We start from the raw sequence: 22,196 nt of genomic DNA, 5'->3' as shown, positions 1-22,196 counted from the left end.
GTATATTTAAAATGTAACTGTCCCAGTGAGCAGCTTCAGCTTTCATAACTTGAAAGAATATAGACAAGAAACACACTTTTTCTTCCATAATCGCAACTAGTTTTATTTTGAATAATTTGCTTATATTCTAAACTGAGTTCTAACAAGGAAGTAAAAATCTACGCTTCAGAGTGACAAAATAGTTATACAAATATGACTTAAATAGTGAGCAGACATTTTTTGAGCACTTCAATAAATGGGAACGTGTTGTAAGAGCTTTTTTTTTTTTTTTTTTTTAAATAACACAATTAACTAATCTAGCACTTTTCTCCAACAGAAGAAAACCTGGTGATAAACTCTAATATTTACAGAGCTCTGAGATTAACACGCCACAAACACAAACAGGTTGTGATTGTAACTGATGACAAGAGGATTAAGTGCCACAGGAGATAAGAAGGGGTTGTTGTTGTTGTTTTTTAAACAAATATCAGTTAACAGTTTTAATTGAAATGTGCATGTGTTTTACATGTAGGCTACTATGGCATATAAAACTGTTACAGTGAAAGCATTACAGCTCATACAAATAAAATCTTAAATAATGTCACAAAATGGCAGACGCGTCAACACCCACGGGTTCTTTTTTCAAGGCGAGTGTCCGACTGAACAAATGAGATGCACTGAAACAATACGTTCAGCATATTGCTTAAATATTACGACCTGCAAACTATCTGAGGTGAAGTATCCAGCGGCCGACCGCAGTTGATGACAGCAGGTCGGCCGCCTTAGAAGATTTCCTGTCTTGTGTCTTCGGGCTACAAGTTTCTCAACTACAAATGTGCAAATAGAATCGACAGCACTGCAGAGAAACAATCATGTCATAGTGAAAAAAAAACAAAACAAAAACTAACTTGCTTACAGATTACAGTGTATTCCCTACAATTAAGCTTCATGAGGCATTAAGTAGCAGTTGCTAGGTAGGCGGAGCTTCCCATGAGGTATTTTATACTTCTGACCTGTGTCACATGTCGTGTAATGTCTAAGGCATAAAGAAAAATCTTAAAGTTCGATTGTAAAAAGCAAAAGGCCGTGTGTCTGGGAACAACGAGAGACAAAACACCAAACGATGGAACCGGTTTGTCCTTAAAGAGCTCCAGAAGGCTTCTGACACTTGTGCTTGTACAAAAGATTTGGCCACTGATGTTTGATGGAGGATCCAGAGATAGAAGCAAAAATGATGCGCTAATTTTGTGACCGACGGCTTTAAGATGTGATAAATATTTATAGTTGTAAAGGTTGCAACTCAGGAGACATAAAAAAATAATAATTAAAGCTGCAAGCAGCGTTGTTAGGGCCTGAGCCCCCAATAATTGGATCTCAAAATATAAAACTAATGTGTTTTACAGTACAGTGACAGGACGTTTGTTCACATTTAACTACTACAATCAACTTTTAGGCACTAGCACTTGAACATGAGTGATGAGCTGCATTTAAAAGTCAGCATGAGTGGTGTTTGAGCAAAAAAGTAGAAATGTGTTGTAGTGGCACGGGCGAGGGGGAAAAATGCTATCCATCCAGGAACTATCTACAGTGTTTTACCCAGTTCCTTTCGAGAGAGAGAGAGCGAGAGCGAGAGAGAGACACACACACACACCTTGGCTCACACAATCCTGCCATTTGTAACTGAGAATTAACGAATGATGACGTTCTATAAAGGCTACATGAGCTAAAGAGGACAGTTGTTTGCTTCTTTTTTTCTTTTTACAACATTCATAGAGTTGTACTATTAAAATATGCACAGAAAATAACAGGAATAAATAAATACAATTTTAGCATACAATGTCATTTAATGTGAACTTGAATATTATTAGCAGTACGACTATTTACTTAATATTATTATTTCAGTAAATCACTTTTCAGTGAAGCCGCTGACCTTTGGGCACGCCCAGAGGTATTTGACTTAATAAGAACAGGCTGTGATATCCCAAAGGACAGTGACCAGTCCTTCAACACTGGCAGAGATAAATAGAGTTCGTTTCCTTACAGAGGCACTGAGCATAATTATACAGAGCAAGATAGGAGAGAGATCACTGCACTCTTCTACAAAAACAAGCCGTAAGTGTTGATGCTGAATGAACCTGGGCTGCACTTCTCTGTTCACTTTGGTTGGTTGGTTTGTTGGAGGAATGAGCGGAAACTTAATAGTCACTCGTCCTGAATCGGGGAGACATTCATCTGACTGGTAAACCACGAGGGAGACCCTTCAGTGATGTCGCAAAACTATCATGGAGGTAAGACTGTGGAAGCCAGCAACGACTCGTCTGAAAAGGAGCACTTTCTGAAAAATAAATGCTGTGTCATAATTACTGATACGAGGGATGAACTGAAGATAAATAAGAGGAACGTCTGTCCTCTTCTCATCTACAGTCTCACTTTAGAGGAAAGACCCCATATCCAAGTCCATAAACGTGTTAGCATCCATGCTGAAGGAGGAATCAAAGGTCTGGTTGTTCTGGTGCATCTTCTGATGGTGCCTCAGGTTGGATTTGCTGGAAAAGCTCTTGTCGCACAGCAGGCATGCGAAGGGCTTCTCTTTGGTGTGGATCCTTCGATGACATATGAGCTGCGTGGACACACGGAACGCCTTTCCACACTCCAGGCACTGGTAGCGCTTGGGTTCCGTATGTATGCGCCGGTGGTTTTTGAGAGCCATCAAGTTAGTGAACTCTTTTTGACAGACGGAGCAGAAGAAGGAGCCGGTCTTGTGGCTGTTCTTGTGGTTGAGGAGGGAGCCGGCGTGGCGGTAGGTGCGGCCACAGTGTTCGCAAACATGGCTCTTCTCCTCCGTGCCCGCAGAGTCACTGTCCTTCTGTGAATTAATGATGCTTTCTGGAATATGGCACAAGGGTGGCGGAACCTGCTTGGGCATCGTGTCCATCACCATCGTCTGATTTATTCCTGAGTCCCAGCAGAGGTCATCATCTCCAGGTTGGTCCATGCTTTGTTGATAGGGGTCCTTGGGGGTCCCGTGGTGTAATTCCTGGTGCTGCTGGTAACTGGCGCTGTTGGGAAAACTCTGCTGACAGAGGCTGCACACCAATGAACGATCCTTGGAGTGAACCTCCATGTGGCTTTGCAGGTGTGCAACCAGACAGAAGGTCTTGCCACATTCCGAGCAGCAGTGACGCCTCATCTGGGAGTGGATCTGGAGCGTGAGAGGATCTGGAAACGTCTGCAGACACAGGGTGCAGTGGTGGAGGCTTTCAGAGTGAGTCTTTTTATGGTTGAGGAGGGAGCCGGCGTGGCGGTAGGAGCGCCCACAAAGGTCACACCTGTAGCAAGGACATGTTCTTATTCGACATGATAAGGAAATGCTGAAATTATTCCTCATCAAAATAAAATCTCTCCCAAATATTGGTTTGAATAGCAAAATCAGCTGTTATTATATAGAATCTACACCATAAAAGATGCTTCAGTTTCATTTTAAAGACATTTTAAAGTTGAAAGTCAAGCTAAGTTCTTTTAAAGGTATCAACTGAATTACATCAGTGGTGCCGAGGTAAGTTTCAGATTAAATCAGGGGTTCTCACAACCTTTTAGTAAAGGGACCCTAAAATAAGGGTGGCGGAGACCTCTGACCCCCACCATCCCTGTAGGAAGTTGAAGGATACAACCATTGCACACATAAGTCTATCCAAAACTGGCCACATTTAAAACTGCAGTACTATTTTCACAATATTTTTAGGACTCTTTTATCTTTAGAAACAATCAAGGTTTTTTTAATCACTTTCATTCATTTCTGCTGGAAATAATCTGGCGGGCCCCCATCTGGAAACTGCTTTGTTAAATCAACTGGTGCAGAATTTTGGTCATTAGTCTTAGGGTATACTGTGCGTTAGTGAAAGCCCATGTTCTGCCTGCAATGTGTTGAAACTCAACACACCAGCTGGAACATATGTGGATACACTTTTCCAAACTTGATGCAGACAACTCTTTCAGCAAGATTCCATAAAGGCTGGCCATGGAAATGCATCTAACCAGAGGAAGCGCCGTGTTAAGTATAGGTGGACTACACTGGATTTTATTTGCTGTCGTCAGCTACACGCCTAGACATGAGGCTATTCAGGCTTTCATGTGTCAAATGTAAGAGACAAATATGTACATAAAAATATGGCATAAGAGATTCATTGTAAGACTCACATGAAGCACTTGTCTCCTCTCTCACTCTGCTGGATTCCAGCTCTGGTGTGATGCTGTCCTCTGTGGCAGCGGTGCCTCTTCAAGCCAGACCTGCCCTGGAAGCTCTTTCCACACGCCGAGCACCTGAAGTGACTCGTCACTCGGTTGTGGACCTTTTGGTGGTTGTGCAGGATACTGGCGAGGCGAAAGGCTTTACCACACGTGAGACACACGTACTTCTTCTTCTGTGTATGGATGCGCGTGTGGTTGCGTAAAGCCATGGGGTTTGTGAAGGGCTTGGAGCAGAAGGTGCAGCTGAAGTGTCCTGTCTTGTGGGTGTTTTTGTGGTTCAGGAGGCTGCCAGCATGGCGGTAGCTGCGACTGCATATGTCGCACGTGAAAGCTCGCTCCTCCTTATTTGGGGACATGTTTGTTTGTTCACCACTGCTGCCTGAACATCCATTGCAGGTGTGTGCTGCCAGTTGGTCAACAGACAGAAATGCCTGCTTACACTGCTTACACTTTAAGGCTCGAGATTTTAAGCCCCTCCTGCCATCTTTTCTGAGGTCTGCACAGATGTGGGCTGTTAGCTGCTTCTTCCCTCGGAAGCCTTTTCCACAGTTTTGGCAAGAATGTTTTTTATATGCAAAATGAGTGCGCAAGTGGTTCTTCATTGCTAGCTGATTTGAGTATGTATTGTTACAAACAGAACAATAATATTCACCTGTTTTGTGGGAATTTCTGTGATTGACCAGACTTCCAGCATGGCGATATGTCCGACCGCACTGGTCACAAGCGAAAGGTCGCGGGTCAGCGGGGTCCTCTGACTTGATTGTAGTCCCGGACTGTGTCTGTCCTGCCTTTCCTTCAGGTACCTGCTTACAGCGTCGGACTGAGGTGAAAGCCTGATCTTTGTTTTTAGTTACGGACTGAATTCCTTCATCTGATTTGGTCCCATTCATCTGCATCAGGACCTGAATCTGGTTGTTGAGTTCTCTGATCTTGGCTTGATTCTCCTTGTGCCTTCGAAGGTGGTTCACCAGTTGCTTCTGAATTTTGAAAGCTTTACCACACTCTTGGCAGGTATGCCTAGGGGGCGGAGACAAAACATAAATACAATTAATTCTGGGTTTGGATGACAAAGCACATTTTTTTTGGGCCAAAAAAACCCCCAAACAAAACAAACAAACAAAACAAAAAACCTTTTACCTTTTTATACTTCAATATTGACTTCTTTCCAAAAAGCACTGACAACTGTTCATACATACAAGTAACAAAACATAAGAATGTATCATGAATGTTTTTAAGACTAACCTCTTTATATCAAAGTGAGACCTCTGATGGTTTTTCAGGGCCAACAGGTTGTAGAAGCGTTTCTGGCAGACCAGACACCTGAATACACCTGTTTTGTGAGACTTCTTGTGGTTGAGGAGGGAGCCAGCGTGTCTGTACGACCGCCCACACTGATCACACTTGTATTGACGATCCTCAGCATCAACGGTGTCATTGAAGTGACTTGCATCTTCCTGCTGCATATCGCTTTCTTTTATATCCTCTTCAACCTTCAAGGCCTCATGTTTTATTCCAGCTGTGCAGCCGTGGTTTTCCAGATGATGGTAGCCGGTGCAGAAGATGCCACAACTGCCACAGATGATACTCTGTGCTTCCTCTTTGCATTGTGACACATCGCTGATGCTCATGTGTAAAGAAATACTGTTATCCATGGGGTCTTTGTTGTGTAGAAGCTGATGGGTGAGCAAGTCTTGCCTGTTGGCAAAACTTTCCCCACATGTACTACAGATCATCATCTCCCCTGACTCATAATCTTTCACGTCTTCCTGGGAGGACATGGAGGAAGGCCCTGAGCTGGCCGGGGTGCCGTGGGACTGTGTGTGTCCTCGGAGGTGGCTCCTGAGAGCCCTCATGCTGGTGTAGCTGTTTCCACATATAGAGCACTGATAAAGATCTCCATCATCCTCCTCATCCTCCTCCTCATCAGCATTATCACCATCTCCGCTGCTGTTTAGATGGTCACTACTCATACTGCTGGGGAAATTCTGTTCAAAGTAACTTTGGTCATGGACACCGTTCAGACCTTCAAACTCTATTTCACTCCCTGGATTACCAGTCGTGCAGTGACCATTACTGTCCTGGAAAGTAATGTTGGGGTCAAAGTCATTGCTAGTCGTATCCAGCTGCTGCTGCTGCTGCTGCTGCTGAAGCAGGGGGCAACTGTGGGACTTAATTCCTGCAATATCTCCAAACGTCTCACCACAGTCTGCACACATGTGCCTCTGCATCAGGTGTTCTTTGTGAGGTAGATGCACAGTCATGTCATGAGATAAATCCTGATTAAACTGCTCGTGGTACAATGTTCCATTACTGTGATCAAGTCCGTTCTCCTGATCAATACCAAGTACAGGGTCCTCCTCCTCGGCGTGGGAGTGGAAGCAGCCCTGCTGGTTCTCAAGTGTCAGAGGTTCTGAGGAGAGCCAATCTCCCTCAGTGTTCAGGCTTAAGGATGATGTCTGACCCTTGTGGAGACGAAGGTGACTTTTGAGGGCAGCCAGGTGGGGATAATTCTTCCTGCAGATGGAACATTGGTAAATCCCGACCTGATGCGACCTTTTGTGGTTGATGAGGCTTCCGGAGTGACGGTAGCTTTTCCCACAGATTTGACACTTGAAGGGACGCTCATCAGAATCGACAGCTGAACTTTCTTCCATTTCATTTGGATTTTCTGAGTTTTGCGTTTGTGCCAAAGCAGGATGGGGAATATTGGCATCTATGATTGAGGGTTCTCCCTGAGTGTTACTGGAAGTTTGATTATTGGAGCAGTCTGAATATATATGACCATTATTTCTAAGATGTCCATGTGGTGGATCAAATCCTCCATGATTATCTACGGATGGCACGGAAGGAACATTGTTTATATGAGATGCATAAAAATTTGACTCAGGCGAAGATATACTGTTGTCATATGAAATATTATGGTTCTCTGGCAAGCTGCCTTGAAGCCCAAATGACACAGATGAAGAGTTATGAATTTGGATGTGTTCCTGGAACTCCTCATCACTGGGGAATAGTACTTGACACAAATGGCAAAAATTAACTGGAGCATCCTGACTCTGAGGGGAAAACTGGTCCAGCGTTGGGCCTGTGTATGATCCAGCCATTGAACTGGAGTCTGTCCCGTTTCTCGCCTTGTGAGTCCTCTGGTGGCTGTAGAGGGCAGCCATGTTGTTGAAGAATTTGAAACACACTGAGCACTCAAACGTTCCCAATTGGTGAGTCTTTTTATGATTGGTCAGGCTGCGGTGGTGTATATAGGATTTGTCACACAAATCACATCTGAAAGGTCGATTTGAAGTATCATCAGAAGTCTCAGATTGTGTGTTGTAAACAACTTCTGCCTTGTCCACGCCTGGGCTATTTTCTGTTGAAACCCCGACACTAGTCGACTGTTCGTTCAGATGATGTGGATGATTATTTTCGATGTCATGTCTACTGTCATGCGAGACATACTCCATGTCTACCTTAGTAGAGAAGTGGTCCTTCACTCGCCTTGTGAGATGGACCTTCTCATGTGTAGCAAGTTGTGTCGCTAGACGAAAAGCCTTCCCACACTCTACGCAGGAGTGCTTTTTCTGAGATGTGTGGCTCCGCAGATGACTTTTCAAGGCCAATGCGTTGGAGTTTTCTTTTCCACATATATTACATTGAAAGGAACCTACTTCATGAGCCTTTTTGTGGTTAGCGAGACTACCAGCATGTCTGTAACCCCGTCCACATTCATCACATTTGAATTTGCGTTCATCCTCTTCTTGAAGGTGACCATCCATGTGCTCAAGTAGTGTGGGCATATTAGGACAAACCATGCCGCACTGTTTGCAAGGAAAACCGGTCGCCCGTCCGGGTTCCTGCACAGCCATTATTATATAATACTTGAAATAAGTGCGCCAGACACGGAGTATATGAGAATGCAGAAGGGAAATGCATTAGATGCCTTTCTTGTCCATATAAGTAGAAAACAGCTCTTTACAGTAAGTTCCAAGGCGTGTCCAGGGAGGTAACGCAGAACAAGATGTTGATAACCAGGAACAGATAGATCAAGCTATGGGAACAGAGGAGACAGAACATTAAACACCTCAATAACTCACAACTTCAATAGTAAAAAATGTATATACACAGCAGTAAAAACAAAGCAACCAATCATATTCTTCATACAATCATTCTAAATTATGCGATCCCTGTGAACTTACAATGCATCAAGGTATGTCCACTCTACAGTGACAATTAACCTCTCATAAAAAAGATTAATACAAAAATAAATCACACTAACCCTTACAAAAATAGGTTTGGATGTGAGTAACAGTTATCAGCATCATGAACAGTCTTATTAGTGATATACTGGTGTCTTTAAGGACACTTAACCTAACATATTTAGCTTCACTCAGCACTAGCAGACTAGTTGGCTTAGCTATGTCAATATACCGGGAAACCAACACCTCAACAGTTTTGAACAGAAAATGCTCACAGCTCTCGACTTTCTGACATAATTCTTCATAAAGGCACTCGCCCTGTTCCTGCTAAAATCGAAAGCTAATTTTAACTACAATAGACTGTGTAAACCAGAGCAATGAGCTAATGTTAGCGCGCTACTTGCTAGCATCATCATGGCTGGCAAAACAAACATTGCACCAAAAAGCTATTAAAGGTAGCATCAAAACGTCGATAAATGCATCATATTGAATAACGTTACCTGTAGTAATACTGATACAATGCACGCTCCAAATGATATATACTTGTATGCATTACCCCCAAAACATTTTTATGTAAAGGGCAACCCCCTTTTCCAATTGTCTTTTCTCTTTCATCCCCATTTCCACATTGCTCTTGTTGCTAGGGAACAGGAAATGTGCAGCAGTGAAATATTTCCCCGTCATAAACCTATGATAGCCAGACGCTGAGAACATGAATACATCACTTATATCAGAGTAACAGATGTCATAAAACAAACGTAAAACACAAATACAAGTAAATATTTCGTTAGGAGCTCAAAACTATTCTCGACTTTAGGCAAAGCCCAGTTGAAGCTTATCAGCTACCTCTGAGGTTAGCTAGCAAAGCCGAGCCATTTCCTGATGCTGTGTTTTGAGTACTGCGTTACTTTTCGCTTCAGTTGCGCTACTACACTCCCTAAAATGAAGTTTTAAACGTGATAACATACACATTGTTTATCTGTTGTTTCTAATGAATTTATACAAACGCCTTTTACGACATTTTAACATTGTACGTATTACAATGTTGCACACTTGGCTCGCCGATAGCTGTCGTCACCATGGTCCTAGCGCCGTCCCATTTTTTTTCCTCCTGCCAGTCAAAGCCAATCGCGTCCAACAAGAAATGCAGACGTGTACGAAGTTGTTTTTCCAGACAATAATAATCAACTTTTAATGTCCTGATACAGGTAGGAAACCCCTTAGATCTCTAATTCAAACCCATAGCTGATGTTAACCACATCTATCTCGTGTAATCACGGTCATGATGCTGCTGCCACCATCGAGCAAATTTGTACAGCCGGTCCTAAAGCCAGCCATTTTGAGTTTGTTAAAAATTAGCCAGCTAGCTAACGAGAGGTAATACGTACATATCGTCGCATGCTGTGAACGACGTCCCGTTGATTCTTGATCTGGGCTCATTAAAGTCTCTGGTCGAACTTATGTCAGTCATTCAGGCACTGGTCTCTGTCATTGCATCGCCAACTTCCTCTGGCGACAAAGCGGTTAGCTTATTGTCCCTGAGGTCCTAATGCCAGCCATTTTGTGATTTAATGCACACCCTCATAATTCTGCAAGTGCTCATACTTGCATGCAGATTGTAGTGGTGCAGCATCATTCACTATCACTGCTTATGTTCTCTGACCACTCATACAGACAAGACTTTGACCTGATGTCCATGCATCCCTGTAGCTTACTGTCCCAAAATCTATAAAACTTCTCTGTTTTATTCTCCTTTCAGAGGTTTTATATCATCCATTTTCAGATGTAAAGATGGCCTCCCCCCAGCCTGGGAGTCCACCTCTTGCAGAACAATACACTCCTCCGGCACAAGATGAAGAGAGCCAGCCCGAGGAAGTGATGGTGAGGGATCAGCCTGCTAAGAAGCGTGGCAGAGGCAGGCCTCCGAAAAACAAACTGTCATTCAAATGCTCAGCATGCACAGAGGCTTTCAGGAGTCTGTCAGCTCTACGGAGCCACAAACTTTCAATGCACGTAAAGGACCGACAGCAGCAGCACTCCTGTTCTCAGTGTACTAAAACGTTCTCGAGCAAGGCTCAACTTTCAAAACATGAGCGTACTCACTCGGCCCAGCGACCCTTTCAGTGTCCCGACTGTCACAAGGCCTACAAGACCCCCACCGAGCTCCGCAACCACAGCCGGTCGCACACTGGAGAGAAACCTTTTGTATGCACTGAGTGTGGCAAGGCCTTCATGCAGGCTATATGCCTGAGGATCCATATGACACAGCATAGTGGAGAGCGCCCTTACTCCTGTCGTCAGTGCTCTAAGAGCTACCCCACCTTATCTAAACTCAAGGTGCATATGCGCTCTCACACTGGAGAGAAGCCATATTTCTGTGCTGAGTGCGGTAAGAGTTTCGCTGATCCCTCTGTGTTCCGAAAGCACAAACGCAACCACCAAGGCCATCGGCCCTATGCCTGTACTGAGTGTGGTAAAACTTACACAGAGCTGAAGGACCTGAAAAACCACGAGCGCTCACACACTGGTGAAAAACCATTCCTGTGCTCAGACTGTGGCAAGGCCTTCTCCCGCTCCTCCTCTCTGGTCTGCCATCAGCGCATCCACTCCCAGAATAAACCTTATCAGTGCGAGCAATGTGGTAAAGGCTTCACCCAGCTTTCCTCCTACCAGTCTCATCTTCGCACTCACTCTGGAGAAAAGCCCTTCCTCTGCCCACAGTGTGGCAAGATGTTTTCGGACCCATCCAGTTTTCGTCGCCACCAGAGAGCCCACTTGGGTTTCAAACCCTATCCCTGTGATAAGTGCTCCAAGAGGTTCCGGCAGCCAGCTGATCTGGCCGTCCATGAACGTGTTCACTCTGGAGAGCGGCCTTACAAGTGTCAGAGCTGTGACAAGGCCTTTGTAGCATCCTGGGATCTGCGGCGGCACATGCTTGTCCATACAGGACTGAGGCCCTTTTCTTGCACTGAGTGCGACAAATCATTTGCAGAGCGCTCCAGCCTCAACAAGCACCGACGTGTTCACTCTGGAGAGCGACCATTCAAATGTGAGGAGTGTTTGAAGTCATTTGTTGTATCCTCCAGCCTGCGTAAACATGAGAGAACTCACTTGGCTGAACAGTCGGAGCAGCAGCAACAGCAGCAGCAGCAGCAGCAGCAGCAGCAGCAATCACAGGAGGCCGAGACCAGAGTATCCTCGGGCTTCACCAGCCACACAACTCTCCCCCAGTTCTCCTGCACTCACTGTGATGCTACATTTGGAACCTGGGATGAAGTTCAGGTCCATGAGAATCTTCACTCCATCGACTCCACTCCTCACACTGTCACCAAAGTTGTGCCTGTGGGCTCACACATCTGTGAAACCTGCCAGACCGAGTTTGCGCAGCTAGCGGACCTGCAAGAGCATGAGAAGCAGCATCCTAAGCCGAGACCCCACATCTGCAGCAGCTGCGGCAAAGGTTTCCTCAACAGATCCGGACTACGTAAACACCAGAAGATTCACTCCACCAGCAAACCTCACTGCTGCCCCCACTGCGGCAAAGCCTTTCTCTTCCCTGCCTATCTTCGGAAGCACTTACGGACTCACACAGACACTTCACCCGCCACTTCACTCAGTGAAATAAAGATCATCCACACTGACCCGCTGCCCTCCCCTCCTCCCCCCAGAGAGGAGTCCCCCTCCTCCGTTGAACCAAGCAGCATTTCTCTGACCGTTCCAGTCACTGTACCTGTGACCGCATTTCAGACTCTGCCAGATTATCTGGTCAAGGAAGAAGGACTTTAAACTCTCCCCTTTTTTTTCTTTCTTTTGTACAGTTGCATCTGGCCTTAAATCTCTTTTAGACAAGGAGTCTGATTTTGACAAAAGTATAATTTTTCAAAGTAAACCCGTTTAAAAGTTAAAACGGTTCATTGTTGGAGTTTCATGGTTATTTTGTATTACCACGGTATTTGAACGGCTGTTATTTGTGATCATGTGTTAAACTATATACCCCGTTCCCTGTGTAAACTATGGAAATACCTGCTGAGAAATCTGTGCTGTTGTAAACATGTTGTGCTTTTAGGTCAATGTTTGGTAATGTATTTTTTAATTATAGCTCGTCTTTACAATCACAGTTTTACTATGTAATTCTTATTATCAACCATCATATACTGATTAAGATAAAAAAAAAAAACATCCAGTGGCATTCCAAAATGTAAAAAAAAAAAGGCTTTTTTTTTTTTACATTAACATAAACATTTATTAATGTTATAGTAGTTTTTTTTTGTTTTTGCATGCTTGTTCATGTGTGGTAACAGTGTGGAGAGGATTCTGCTCTCGAATCAAGATCAAATCACCTGTACCACACATATTGATGACATTTCATGAGCCCATAAAAGACTTAATACAAAGCAAGTGTGGTAGTTTTTCATTCATGTGATGACCACTGATAAAGTGCTTTCTTTTAGAGATCATCTTTTTTTTTTCCCTCCAACCTTTAGATAACTCACTGACGTTTGTCTTACATTTACAATCTGATCCCGAAGAAATAACCTTTGGCGCTTTACTGAAATGGACACAGGAGATTAAATACTGCAGGATTAATATTGAAACGATCTCTCATCATAATGTGTTTTACTTAGTTGACAGCAGTAGTGACAGGTCTCATCATCTTGGACTGCAGTGGAAATCCTGCTTTCTCTCTGTGGTTTGGCTTCCTGTTGATCCTCCCTCAGGCTGAGCTGCAGACGACGACCTTCACTGCAACAGCGACATGGAAGCATCTGCACCCACAGCCTGTTGTAACAGCGGTCGTCTTCATCTACGTCCCCGTGGTTGCACTCAACCACTGACACTTTCTTTTCTCCCCGATATTCAGATTTAAGTGACTTTCGTGTGTTTAAATCCTCTTTTTCATCTTTTCATTCGGTGTGAAGATACATTATGACGCAATTCCGTAGACAGAATCGAATCCATACAGCCTTAAGTGTTTAAAAAGACCTGTGAGATCTGCTTGAACAGAAGTGTGTACGTTTTGCCCTGAGCAAAAAAAAAATACAAATTCTACCTTATACATTAGCAGTTTATACTGTCTCAGCATTCTTAGAATAATTCTTGTGGAAGATTGGGTTTTTTCAATGATATATATAATTTACACAGTAAAATATTTGAAAAAAGGCATTTTGCCAGAGCAGGAAGTCCAACAGCAATCATCTGTCATTTATGCTTTGAGTAGCTTCCAATGAGGTGAGAGGCGCAGGCCGAGAGTTGGCTAGAGTTTCTGTTTATTCTTTAGTGAGATGGACTTCCTGTTGCTGTGCTTCATGGTGTAGAGCAGTGCTGCGCCAGCGTCTGTTAAAGTCTTGTGGGAGGAAAAGAAAAAAATGTCAGACAAGCTCAGGAGTTTTTTGTTTGTTTGTTTGTTTGTTTGTCTCTAAGTCATATATTGAAAGTGATGTGATGGATTACCTGAGAGTCTGAGTCTGAAATGACAGATTTTCTCTGGTAAAACACAAGAGTTAAGAGTTGAAGTGTGTTTGTAGTCAAGGTCAAAGCTGAGAGATCGAGAAAAACTCACCCTCGTGAAGTTCTGTACATTGTTGTATATGGGCTCCATGGTTTTAACCCATTGTTGGTACGTCTGTCTGTCCTCTGCACATCGGTTATGGTCCCTGAAAACAGAAGAAACGTTGAACACGTTTGTACAGCAGAATCAGACCTTAACTAATCAAACATCATTAGCCTATACATTAGCACTCCAGCTGCCCACACACTCCTGTCGCTCACTGCCCCCCATGCCTCATCTTACTCACATTGCTCTCTCGATCAGCTTTCTCTGCAGCTCGCCTTCCCTCTTGGCATCGAGGAAGCGACCTCTGACAGCCAGAGCTGCGCTGGCCTGCGATGAGTTGAGCTGAATGATGGCCAGAGACAGAGAGGACAGGACGGCCGAGCTGAGGAGCATCGTCACACTTCTATCATTACCTTAACATTGACAGCTTCAGCCAGGCTATTGTGAATGCAAACACATACGCAAACATGGGAGGCACTTAAGAGCGGCAACGATGATGTATTCCATGACCTTCCGTCAGTATATGAATCATGTTGGATGAAAAATGTGATTTAAATGGCGTGTGGAGGCTGCTGTATCTCAGCAACAACCATTTAAAAAAAAAATACTTTGCCCCAAAGGCTTCTGAAAGTGGCATACAATAACACATCTAATCCATTGCTGTCCTGAGGGTGTGAACGCCTCGTTGATGAGAGAGGAGAGAGGATAATGACTTGTTAAAGCTAACAAGGTGGACACAGCAATAAAAATAGCTCAGCGCAGGAGGAGTGAGTGAAGCTATGTGATTATGAATCCAATCGTCACCTGTCATCAGTAACATCTCGCTCTGTTGTGAAGATTCTAAGCAGCCTCTGGCCGTTCCTCTGCCTGTATCTGATCTGCAGCTGGATGGACACACGGCTGCCAGGTGTCGGTGCTGACAATGAAGAGAAGCACAGAGGGAACAATTCGTACACGTTCACATTGGGATGTCATAAGGAAATCCAGCAACGACCTCTCGTGTACGAGCAGTCGGGTCAGAAACTTGCTAGACCCCTCTGTGTAATTCATGATCTTTTAGTCTAATTTTCTCATCGACAGATCAATACATTTCTTCTCTCAAGGGTTCTGTGGTATCACACGTTCTCACTACTGGGTGACATTTGCATCCAGACGGACAAGCTGCCAGAAATAAATGTTGCTGTCATTTGTTTATATTACGCCTTTCCACCTAAGGGGCACTCAAAGCGGTTTACAATGTTGCCTCGTTCTCTCATTCACACACACATTCACACACACCGATGGCAGATGGCTGCCACGCAAGGTGCCAACCTACTCATCAGGAGCAATTAGTGGTTCAGTAAACGGTCTCTGGAGGAACCATGGATCAAACCCTCCTATTACCAGACGGTCACTCTCCCACCTGGGCCGATGCCGCCCTGGCAGCCAAGACATGTTGGTGTTCAGCAGCATTTTTACTGGGCTAATTGTTGAGGTTTGCCTCATTCCGGCTCTAGAAGCTATGAGTTAATATAATTATTCTTGTTTGGTTCACAGTGTTGCTGTAGTGAAGACTCCTGATCTTTGCTCTCTTTGAGGTGGGTCACCTTCCCTACAGGGGCTCACAATCATCATGCTTGACCGCAGATCTGAGAGTTGGAAGGATTTGGTCAAATGTTTCCATGAATGATCAGATAATAACACTGGAGGGAGTGAGAACGTTCAATGAGGAGAAGGGGAAAGGTTACTAGATGAAAATCTGCAATGTCAGAGGGTGCATATGAAGTGATTTTGAGTGCCAGCTCTTTCACCTTCTGCACCGTGTTCACTGGCTCCAAACTGGAAGGTGATCTCTGTATTTGGGTCCACATTGCCCACATCTCTGGTCGATTTGTGTCCCACCTCTCTTTCTCCTTTCATACACCTGAAGCAAAGGAGAATATCAGTCAGTTCTGCAGGTTTTTGTTATTCACGTGCAGCCTTGTGCATATCTTACAGTGATTTAGGCAGCAGGAGTGTGACATTGCAGTGTGTCACTAGCGTTGTGTTCTCAATGATCTGCTCAAACTCTGGGTGCAACCTACTGGGACTTGCTATTACCACCTAGAAAACAAACACACACACACACACACACACACACACACACACACACACACACACACACAGACACACACACATTGTGAGAAATGTCAAACTTGCTGAGTTATTTATATAAAATAAAAACATGTCAGTCACCCTCCCTCCAGTGCGATCGGCGAGTCTTCCCAGCTCATCCAGCCTGCATTCTGTTCCCTCTATAGAAAGCACTGACACCGTCACGCTAATGAAAGAAGGATATTTCAGAATGAACAACATTGCTTTTTGGGTGGAGCAACGTAGCTCTTTAAGTTAATGCACCGACAACATGTACCAACCCCTGATTGGCAGCAGATTCGCCCAGCTCCTGGTAGAAGATTGTGGAGGAGAGGAGTGTGCGAGCATCATTATCCTCCACCTCTAGATTTCCTAACTCAGTGTTTGCCTTTCCGTCTGTACAAATAATCACCTAAGAGATCGATCGAGAAAGCTTGTACTGTTTAGAGCAGTGAAATAGTAACAAAGGATCACACCAAGATTTCTATGCTTTTGTTACAAATACCATAAATCTTGTAACATTATGGGTTCTAAACTAAACTTTAAAATTCACAGCAAATCAGAGCATAGTAGAAATATAAATGAGCTAAAATATACAAAAATAGAGTGGTGCAGGAGTCCTAAAACTAGTTAGCATTAACATAATAAGTTCTCATTGTTGAACTCCATTATATACCACATTCAGTAATTTTCAAGCGTGTACTGTATATTTCTTAAATAGTTGGATGCTAACAAGAGGCTTAATGAGGCTAAAAACTTTGTTGATAACTTCAAGTGTCATCACAGCTAACATGTATGAGAGTGGAACTTAGTTGTTGTGATGTGGAAGTTATCATGTTAGCTTTTTACTTTTAATGTTTGGGTTTCACATTTCAAAAATCCAAAACCTCTAAGTCTCATTAAGGTTTGTTGGCTTATTTTCAGTAAAGAACCACTGTAAAAATCCCATAAGCTTTAGGGAACCCACAATGATGCTAACTTCTAAGTTGGCCTACAAAAATACATCCTCCCTGCAGCACTCCATATGGCTCCGAGGACTCCAGACTACCTTGGACCCTGGGTGTCTGGAGGCCATCGCAATGGCCAGGAGGGCAGCTGGTCCAAGAGCCGTGGTCCCACTTTCAGATAATCTTAAAAAAAACAAAACAACAACAACAAAAAACAGACTCAGAATGAATTTAATAATTTAATGCAACACTACGCTGTGATAAATTCTGGTGAAATATACAAATCACAGATTTTTCTTCTTACTCCATCACTTGTTTCTGTAAGAAGTCTTTGGTCCGTGACAGTGGAGGTGGAATCGGGAAACTGGCAGCTGTCTTTCTCAGGTAATCACTGTCAGCTAACTCGGCACCACTCAGGGAACATGATGTAAAATTTCCATATCCATGCATGGTTACCTGGGAACACCAGGGCATGAACAGATATTTCCTAGTTCTAGATGAGAGCATAATCAGGTGAAGAAACAAGTTTACTCACGCATAAGGCAACAGTCTTGTACCTGATAGTTGAAGGTGATGAGCCCCACTCGTGTGTCAGGTTGTTGTTGTTCACTTAGCCTCTGAATACACTGTAACACGGCTTCCTGGACAAACTGTTTTTAATACATTTAACAGTAGAGTAAAATTATTATGCATGTAACTGGAAGATATTATGCAAAAAAAAAAAATACAACTCACCTGCAAACGGGATCTGTGCAGCACGCCGTCACCATTTGACACCTGAGAGGTACAAAGTCCAGTGATACATTGTGTTGTTTGTTGTTGTCTCAAAGTGGCTAGCTGTAGAGCCATACCTGGGAGGTGATGCTCATGGAGCCCGAGATGTCAATACAGAAGAGCAGCAGAGGTTCAGCAGCTCTCAGGGTGTTTTCATCAGAAGTGAGCAAGAAGAGACCATGCTGGACGCCACTGGAGGTTCTCTGTCCCAACTCAGGTGACTGACAGAAGTAGCATATGTTCACCTACAGCATAAAGAAGTGATGAGTTACCATAACAACAAGCCAGCCTGCTATATATATATATATATATATATATATATATATATATATATATATATATATATATATATATATATATATATAAAATGATTGATGAATTACATTTAATATCAATCTTACTAGAAGAAAGAAAATAAAGGTGGAATTGTGGATCTCATTACCTGATTGTCATAGCAGGAGTCCTGAACAGAGCCACACTGGAAGCAGGAGGTGGGGGCTCCTTGCATGAGCTGCACTGGAGGTATACAGTCATCATCATGGGATTATAAGATGGAAGAATCATACTGATGGTAAAAGTTTACTGACCTCTTTCCTCAGAGAGCAATTTCCCTAAACTGACAAGGACCACATTAGGGTTTCCTCCCAGAGGCCCCTCGTCCACAACACCTGCGGGTTCAAGGTTACATCAAATCACCCGATAAGCGTGATAACATGATAAATCTGCTCATCTTTACCGGAAGGTGATGATGTAAGAGGCGGGGCTGAAGGTGACTTTTGAGAAGATGGCGAAGCTGATGAAGGTAGCAGCATCACGTAGTCTGGTATCGCCTTCATGAATGCAGGTCGAGGAGGAAGAGGTGGGACTTAAGTTTGAGATAAGAGCACAAAAAGATGGGATGATTTGTTCACAGTGAATACAGGAAGAAGGACCAAGACTTGGTTGTTTACCTGAGATCTGTGCTGGTGCATGTCTAGTACCAACCAGCACATTCACCTCGCCCCCACTGCCTTCTGGGATATTATAGGAGTAGTTCGGGTCCCAGGGATGTTCATCTAAATCCGGTTCATTTTTTGGGAGGTCATAGGTCAACGTCTGAGTGTTTGGAGAAGAGACTGGCTGATTGTGAGGAGTCGACAGGTGACTTGCTGCAGGTCTCATATGTGGTGGAAGGAGAGCTGTGGGACAAAAATGGAAAAATTAAAATGACTGTTACTCCTTTATTGATTTTGGCTTCAAATGTAACCTTTGTATATTTTTGCAAATAAACTTGTTAAAACAAATCTTTTGACTCTGGTAATGCAACATTATTATTCTTTTTTTGGTTTCGGTTTGACTTAATTAGAAACCACAGAAATTGAACGTATTGGCGTATTTCACATTGGATTCATGGAGAAAGTAAAATAAATGTAGGCACATACTCAGAAACAAACACACACCTGTGCATGCACAGAAAAGCTTAACAAAGAGAAAAAATAGAATTTTCACTTGTCCAAGTTTTTTTTTCAAATATGTCATCTTGAAGCCTCAAGGAGAACATGATTCTTTCCATGACTAAAAATATCATGAAACATGTTGTACCAAGAGGCTGCACGGTGGTGCAGTGGTCAGCACTGTCACTTCACACCAAGAAGGTTCTGGGTTTGAGCCTCAGCTCCAGCACTGGATCTTTCTGTGTGGAGTCTCCATTTTCTCCCTGTGCCTGCGTGGGTTCTCTATGGTACTCCAGCTTCCTCCACAGTCCAAAGACATCAAGAGGGGACGAGGCTGATTGATACTCTAAATTGACTGTAGGTGTGACTGTGAGTGTGAATGGTTGTCTGTCTCTATGTGTTGGCCCTGTGATGGACTGGTGACCTGTCCAGGGTGAACCCCACCTCTCACCCGAAGCCGCAGGGATAGGCTCCAGCCCCCTGACCCTTAACAGGAATAAGCGGAAGAAAATGGATGGATGGAATGGATGTTGTACCAGTTATCTAAGGATGGGCTATCTGGTTAAAGCCATTTTTTGTTATGTCGTTTCTGTCTGTCTCAGGATTCCAAACAAGTGTTTGTGTTCACATTTTTGGTTGTTGAAAACTGGAGACCAAAAAGGAGTTCGCTCCAATTAAAAGTAAATTTTGTTCCAAATATTATAACAAATTCTGTCTGGATCTTGAGCCAAAAAGCATATATTTTAGGATAAGGCCAGACTCACACAGAAAGATCCAGTGCTGGAGCCGGGGCTCGAACCCAGAACCTTCTTGCCTCCTTTCTGTGAGGCGACACTGCTAACCGCTGCACCACTGTGCCACCCTAACAGAGACCTTCAACAAATAATTTTCAAAAGTCTTGCGACTTTCTGATATGCAACTACAGATTTGGTGGCGCACATGAAGAAACCTAAAACTGCCTTCTTCATTTGGTTTGTGTATTATTGTGACTCACCGTACCTTTCCTTTGAGGAGTCGTAGTCTTTTGAGGAGTGGCATTGATGGAAGACCCTGATTTATGGTGAAATTCAGTGTTCTCATAGAATGGTGGAGACTTTACAGCCGTCTTCACTTCCTTGCTCTTTTCTAAGAGTTCCACGATTTTTGTCGTTGAAGGGAGGGATTTCATTGATTTGACCTCTGCAGAGTTAGTTGGAGGAGGAGGAGGAGGGGTTTGAGGACGGAGCCGGTTAATAGGAGGTAGAAGAGCTACAAAAAAAAAAAAAGCAAAAATAAAAGAAGATGAAGCTGGTCACTGGTGGACAGACTTACTGTAGTGATGACTTCTACTGTGCACAGAATCTGACAGGAACATGGGGGGTTGTGCGTGTGAAAGGTTACATAACCAACCAATCAAAAGTGTGATCGAAGAAAAATGAATCGCACTCGGATCGTAGCATTTTTGTTGAGGAGTTTTGTGATTTACAACACAATTTTTGTCACTTTGATACATTTCTCCGATCATCATTAACATTTTCAAAAGAGTAAATGCATTTTTTTTTAACTAACTTGCTGAAAATCCTGAGTTTATTGTTCAGAATTCAATATCGAGGTCAGTGAAATATCCATGTTAGCAGTGGAAACGATCAATTGAATTCCCATTTACACTTTGGTATTCAGATTGTAATTTGGTGACAGACAGTGACATTGCACACTGTCAGGCTGTCGCTCATTTCCTTTTTGTTCTTTCAGTTGCAAACTGCCAGCAGTTATAAAGCTGTGTTGTCAGTATACGCCTGTAGGGCTGATCTCACACTTCAAGATTCACCTGAGAGTAGTTCATCGATCCAGGTCACATTTATAAAAGATAAAAAGTCTGATGGACATCTTTAATGAGACATTACGACAAATTAAAAAGAGATCCAGTATCGTACGTTTTGATCATCGTGACGTGATAGGCAGATAATCTAAGAAACAGCAGGCAATTGTGCAGAATCCTTTGCATGAAAGCGCAAAATTATGAGGAACTGCTTTTACGGTGCGCAAAGGTTGACTGGATGATGTGGAGGCTACACAAACATAGCAGAGCGATGGTTTTTTTTCGTTCTTTCTACATTTACTCCGGTGCCTTTACCTCCTTGTGACCAGCAGCAGCCTCTATAACTTTTTTTTTTTCTTTTTCAAAACGTCACAGGCACTTTGAATACATATGATCCCTAAATATTGCTGCAAAAAGAATTCCCACCTGAGCGTTTAATGTTGACATTGGGACGTCGACCGGCCGTCTGGCTCGCTGATGGTGGCACATAAACAAAGCCGCAAGCAAATTCCATTGGGATTCAAACTGCAGGGCATTAATTAGATTACTGTAATGACAAAGAGGTAATATGAATTTCATTTTCTCAAACAATCAAACAATTACAAAAGAATTTCCTCAGACACGCATGTTGACACAAACTTATGAAGCAGTTCTTATTATAAAAACCTGATATCCTAGTTTAACCTCAACATATTAAATACATAAAAAAGAGAGGAAGATTAGAGACGTACTTACACTTGGGGCAACCTTTTGTACACTGAAGTTACAGTACTACCATGAACATGGAACCCTCTCTTGGAAACAAACTGACGTCTAGTCATTCATTGTCTCAAACATCTTGTCCAACAGGTTTCATTTGCGTCTATTCTTTGTGTTTGTGTGTTTTTGTGTGTGTGTGTGTGTGTGTCTGTGTGTGTCTGCAGGGCTGTGTAGGCGGCTGGTTTGTCAGAGTTCTATCAGGCTGCAAAACACTAGTTAAACATTTAACAAATGGAAATAAAACGAGCAGGTAAGAGTCCGGCCAAGTTGGAGAAACAGGGAGATGAATATCAGAGGTTGAACTGATTATTACTAGAAATATTATCATGGCTATTGATGCGAGAAGCTGACAATCATAAAAGATTCTTTAATGATCCAAGAATATATGCCGTGTTTGTATTG

General features: G+C 43.3%; 3 protein-coding genes across 5 annotated transcripts; 1 reads left to right on the top strand and 2 right to left on the bottom strand.

The window, feature by feature from the left end:
• Positions 1-109: 109 nt before the first annotated feature.
• Positions 110-9,949, bottom strand: znf646 (zinc finger protein 646). Of its 2 annotated transcripts, none has more exons than XM_086194843.1 (4): positions 9,806-9,949; positions 5,470-8,269; positions 4,177-5,244; positions 110-3,308 (listed from the first exon to the last, which is right to left on the bottom strand). In XM_086194843.1, exons 2-4 carry the CDS (start codon positions 8,085-8,087, stop codon positions 2,411-2,413), a joined length of 4,584 nt encoding a protein of 1,527 aa, XP_086050969.1. In that variant the 5' UTR covers positions 8,088-8,269; positions 9,806-9,949; the 3' UTR covers positions 110-2,410. The 2 variants fall into 2 exon arrangements, with proteins under 2 accessions (XP_086050969.1, XP_086050968.1); XM_086194842.1 differs by lacking the exon at positions 9,806-9,949 and adding an exon at positions 8,918-9,052.
• Positions 9,201-12,963, top strand: znf668 (zinc finger protein 668). Of its 2 annotated transcripts, none has more exons than XM_086194846.1 (2): positions 9,201-9,625; positions 10,201-12,963. In XM_086194846.1, exon 2 carries the CDS (start codon positions 10,209-10,211, stop codon positions 12,201-12,203), a length of 1,995 nt encoding a protein of 664 aa, XP_086050972.1. In that variant the 5' UTR covers positions 9,201-9,625; positions 10,201-10,208; the 3' UTR covers positions 12,204-12,963. The 2 variants fall into 2 exon arrangements, with proteins under 2 accessions (XP_086050972.1, XP_086050971.1); XM_086194845.1 differs by having other exon boundaries at positions 9,516-9,625; positions 10,177-12,962.
• Positions 12,552-20,623, bottom strand: LOC147239478 (circularly permutated Ras protein 1). Its single transcript, XM_086194844.1, has 20 exons — positions 20,549-20,623; positions 20,237-20,416; positions 18,755-18,982; positions 18,541-18,669; positions 18,392-18,472; positions 18,247-18,320; positions 17,882-18,049; positions 17,766-17,807; positions 17,588-17,680; positions 17,335-17,486; positions 17,132-17,213; positions 16,365-16,495; positions 16,186-16,270; positions 15,947-16,053; positions 15,762-15,874; positions 14,776-14,887; positions 14,213-14,353; positions 13,978-14,071; positions 13,869-13,901; positions 12,552-13,761 (listed from the first exon to the last, which is right to left on the bottom strand). The coding sequence occupies exons 1-20, from the start codon at positions 20,589-20,591 to the stop codon at positions 13,672-13,674; spliced, it is 2,178 nt and encodes a 725-aa protein (XP_086050970.1). The 5' UTR covers positions 20,592-20,623; the 3' UTR covers positions 12,552-13,671.
• Positions 20,624-22,196: the final 1,573 nt, after the last annotated feature.

Source organism: Aulostomus chinensis, chromosome 23 (assembly GCF_037954235.1).
Source record: "Aulostomus chinensis isolate RoL2024-O1b breed Wild chromosome 23, RoL_Achi_v1.0, whole genome shotgun sequence".
Lineage (NCBI taxonomy): Eukaryota > Metazoa > Chordata > Actinopteri > Syngnathiformes > Aulostomidae > Aulostomus > Aulostomus chinensis.
The sequence above is the reverse complement of the archived record's forward strand: the minus strand, read 5'-3'. Positions and strand labels throughout refer to the sequence as shown.